The following is a 4,317-nucleotide window of genomic DNA, read 5'->3' as shown; positions in this document are numbered from 1 at the left end:
GTTTTTTTATCCTTTATTTTTATTCAATATTTTCCCCTGGTTAATATGAAATAGGTAAATTGAATATAACAAACGAATATTACCTTCAATTCCCGACATGTGACTGTACCACAGTCGCTTGGCATCTAATACCATCAGCAAAATCTTAAATTCCGTCACATTTGGCTCAACCTTGAATGTGCAGACTTCGGCGATTGGCCGGTGATGTCACAGGTTAGCGGCTCGGTGTCAGATCCCCGAGCTTGTGTAGAGTTTCGCTTCACTGTGACGACGTTTCGGAAAAATCAGCGGCGACAGTCAGGTCCTCCCAGGCGCACCGGTGAAGCTCAGTTGAACCGACGGATCGGTCAGAGCTGTTAGAGGGGAACGTTGTTGACCAATGTACATTTTGTATTCATTTTAACTCTGTGCCGTGTTTTTTTCTCTTTTTATATTCCTTTTAATCAACTTATAAATGTAATTCCAAAGGCAAGACGTATACACTTGTAAAAGTTATGCGACACCCTCTGAGAGTAATCACGATACAATTGTCTGACACGATGTATAAGCTGAGAACTAATGACCTAAACAAGCACAGTAACGTGAATATGAACTGAATACAGCCACTGTGCTTTGAGTGACAGACTAAACTCCCCTCAGCAGCTTTTGCATTCACTTGCCAACGTCCTGTATTTCATTCCATGTCTAAACTTACCCTCTGGCTGTACGTATACTGCCGTCATGTCACACTGCTCGAGGGTTGGGTTGGCCATCCTGCAGACTTCGGGAGGCTCCAGGATATTTCGTGGCTCCAGATTGTAGCAGATTGTGCTGGCTGCACACAGGAAACCGTTCACTTTGACTGCCATTTCTCCCGTCTCCACTTTGAGGGACTGAATGCTTCTGCTCCCACTTTCGTCATGATTGGGAGCTTGATACCTGTTGGAAGAGGGGGTGGGGGGGCGTGTCACATAGTATGTTATCTATATTAAAGCGGTAATGATAGTAATGAGGGAATTAGTAGACTAAGAGCTTGATCTCTGACAGAAAATGATAAGGAAAGTGTCCCTTATAATGCTTGAGTTCATCTTTATTACAACGGTATTGATAATGAGAAAATGAAGAGACTAAAAATATATTACTGAAAACACAAGTAAAAAGGGTTTTTCTATTGGGATTTTATAGTATCTTTATCATTCAAACTATGCATTCAGTAAATATCTATCTGATCCTGCTAATAGCACTATCTTTGATAGAAACATTGCACTTCCACATTTCCCTTTTACCTTCAAAAATGGCCAATTCCTTCCCGAAGGCCAGGGCGTCCGAGTCCACGCCGTCGCCTGTGTGCGCAATGACCATCACCGTCACTTCGACGCCCAACTTCGGGCTCTTCTACGTCTTCGAATGTTATGATGTTGCCTGTGTGTATGACGTCATCGAAGTCTGCGAAGGCAATGTGTTGAACAATATCGTTGCCAACAGGGGGTTCGATCACCACGTACTCGAGGTACTTCACCCCTTCGACGTCTATGTCGGACGAGATTGTCAGCTGCGCTTGAGGATGCAGTGTTGAGACCTTGGAGATTCGTGTAATGGAAAGGGACGTCGTGGTATCTTTGGAAGGAGAGGATCTGTTAGTCTTTATCTTTTATGATAGGAGTGATTTAAGAGCTTATTAGCAATTTCGAAGACTGGGAAGGAAATAAGGAACAGAGCCATGTATATACACATCTGCCTTGACGCTTCATAATATTATCGCACTCTCTGTCTGTGTTTCCATTCCTTGTCTATTTATTTCTGAATAAACCTACTCTTTGGAAATCTTCCTTACCTTGGCTTGGCTGAACGGAGACCGACATGGTTGTCTTATCTTTCGTCACTTTCACCTTATGAGCCACCTCTGTACTTAACTTGGTGAAATAAGCTTTGCATGTCCTAAGGTCCTGTCCACATGTCATGGACGTCTTTGTGAAGCCACCTGAGACATCGTCCTCAATGCTGATGCTGAAGTTCTGCTCCTTGGAGGTTCGCCACCGGACTTCGAGGTCATTGCCGTTGTTGAAGTGCTGGACGCGGGTCATGAAGTCTCCAAAGGTAAAGAATATATATATTCTATTTTATGTAATCAGAGAATGACTGGATTTGCTGAGCATGTCTTCGATTCTTAGGGATTCATCAGTTATGCAGACATGTAAACATTTATCTCTTTCTGTTTTTTTCCTCCTAGCTACCCTACTCCCCGTCTCTTTCCTCTTACCATAGAAAGGAGAGAGAACAGACTCTTGTGTTTGTCCTTCCGCGTCTACCTCCACTACAAGCACCTTGAAGTCCATGAGTCCTTCTGTAATGTCCACCTCTTGAATACAGGATCCGTCGGGCTCTGGAGTGCAACAACGGATAGGAAAAAAATGATGAGCGATACTTAGACGATCAGCCTTATTCAAAGCTCGTTCCCATTTTGTGTCTTGAGTTCAAGACCCGTTCCGATTTCCACCCTGCACGTGTGGTTTTGAATATATCAGAAGTAAAGGTAAAGCACGTGATCACCTCTTTGTACACACACACATATATGTGTTTATGTTACATATATTGATAGACACAGATATATGACATCAATGTACTACAGTAATTAGCTTAATTGCCGCAGGTATATGTACGGTTCCCTATACCTATTTGTGAAATTTGTTGCACACAGATAGCCCTACGGTTGACTAAGCACTTGTGGATCCATACATGTGTAAACACAGTGCACAAACTAAAATGACAGTGGGCATGGCATGCACGTCATGCCATTTCAACACAATGGGTCAAACAGGGCATTCCTCAGGTTCAATACTTGGTTTCTTTCCTGGTTTTCCTTCATCTAAATGAGGTTAGGTCATGCTTTGGTTTACTGTAGAAACCTTATAACTAAGGTTTAGAAAAGAGGCACTAGATAATGCCTCATCAAAATACTTACGACAATTAGCATATTATTACTATCCAATGTATATATAGTATAAAACTTCGGGTGAGTGTAACTGATGATAAAGAATCCTGACAAGAAATACTCAGACAATCTGTGATACTATACCTCATTCCTGGCTCACTCTTATCCGACAAATCTATTGCTCTTTAGTTTACCCTTCTGCTCATCTGCTTTTCACCTTGGCAGCGTATTCCCACTAGGCTGAAACTTCTCATCATTACAAAGAAAGCAAGAACTAAGGAGGAAATAAAGAAATTCGTTTATGTAAAGCATCCTTTTCAGACTTAAACTGCTAAAGCTTATGGATATCATTAGCTTCCGTAGTATATATGGCCTTCGTTTTCAAAAAAATAAATAAATCAATAGATAAATTTAAAAAATCTACTACAGTTAATAATATAATAATAAAGATAATAACGCCATTACTATCACAGTTTGTTAGAACGAACAAAACGAACGTTAGAACGTAAAAAAAAAAAATCTACAGTTTCTAGTCCTACACAGACTTGCCAGCCAGAGAAATCAAAACACTGAACAGATTCAAGAAAATAATGAATATGCCATCTGCTATTAATGTATAATGGTGAAAATCACCCGCAATATCGCCAAGCCTACAGACTGTTAGATAGAAACTATAATGAAAGCTGATCTAATCTTAATGTGAAAAGTTTTACTTTTCTATGTTAAAAGATAAGTTTGAAGTAAGATTTGTTTTAAGATGTTTTAGACTTTGATGTTGAATGTAAAGTTCTGAAATCAAATGCATAATCACATAATTTTATAACCATAACTATAATAATGGATGCTTTCGTTAACTCATCTAACCAATATTACATATATGAATAATAATACTTTCTTACATATATACTAATTATGTCCATATGTTTACTGGCTTATTAAGAAAAGAATCAATTTCAATTAGATAAAGTCTTTGCCTCATCTCATACCTTGGTTTACTCAGAAGGTCATCAGTCTGCGGGTTGAAAACCACCACCTCAAGGGAATGGAAATTCACTTCTCTGGAGTAACCTTCAGGATAGTTCTGTCGACCAGCTCTAACACTTGGTTCTTGGGCCATCTCTATAGAGTAAGGAGGTGGGTATGTTATTTTAAATACCTGTAGCTTAATAATTTGGCAAGTTATGCGTACAGTGAAGGATGGGTACGAGTATATTATCTTCTTTATTTGTGGTTTATTTGTTTGTAAAATTATGAGTGTGGGTATTAATTTGGCCATTCATTTATTATTTCTACTGTTTGGTATACAGCATTAGGTAAGGGGTGGGTATATTAACCCTAATATATATGATTATCGAATTTATCCCGTCCATTAATTTTTTCCCTTAAATTTTCATTTGATTACGTAC

General features: G+C 39.3%; 1 protein-coding gene across 1 annotated transcript; it reads right to left on the bottom strand.

Annotated features, from left to right (window-relative positions):
* Nucleotides 1-228: 228 nt before the first annotated feature.
* Nucleotides 229-3,964, bottom strand: LOC119569482. The gene is made up of 6 exons (XM_037917628.1): nt 3,898-3,964; nt 2,240-2,362; nt 1,814-2,068; nt 1,266-1,596; nt 695-918; nt 229-353 (listed from the first exon to the last, which is right to left on the bottom strand). Exons 2-4 carry the CDS (start codon nt 2,313-2,315, stop codon nt 1,268-1,270), a joined length of 660 nt encoding a protein of 219 aa, XP_037773556.1. The 5' UTR covers nt 2,316-2,362; nt 3,898-3,964; the 3' UTR covers nt 229-353; nt 695-918; nt 1,266-1,267.
* Between the last annotated feature and the right edge of the window lie 353 nt (nt 3,965-4,317).

This window comes from Penaeus monodon, unplaced genomic scaffold (assembly GCF_015228065.2).
Source record: "Penaeus monodon isolate SGIC_2016 unplaced genomic scaffold, NSTDA_Pmon_1 PmonScaffold_15613, whole genome shotgun sequence".
NCBI lineage: Eukaryota > Metazoa > Arthropoda > Malacostraca > Decapoda > Penaeidae > Penaeus > Penaeus monodon.
Note: the sequence above shows the minus strand (reverse complement) of the source record. Positions and strands in the feature narration are given on the sequence as shown.

What these genes read in the sequence shown, in the direction of transcription:
- LOC119569482 (XM_037917628.1), bottom strand. Translation starts at nt 2,315, where the DNA reads ATGGACTTCAAGGTGCTTGTAGTGGAGGTAGACGCGGAAGGACAAACA. An exon ending in TGTTCTCTCTCCTTTCTATG is followed by an intron (nt 2,069 to 2,239) that starts GTAAGAGGAAAG and finishes TTACCTTTGGAG; the next exon opens with ACTTCATGACCCGCGTCCAG. An exon ending in CTCCGTTCAGCCAAGCCAAG is followed by an intron (nt 1,597 to 1,813) that starts GTAAGGAAGATT and finishes CTCCTTCCAAAG; the next exon opens with ATACCACGACGTCCCTTTCC.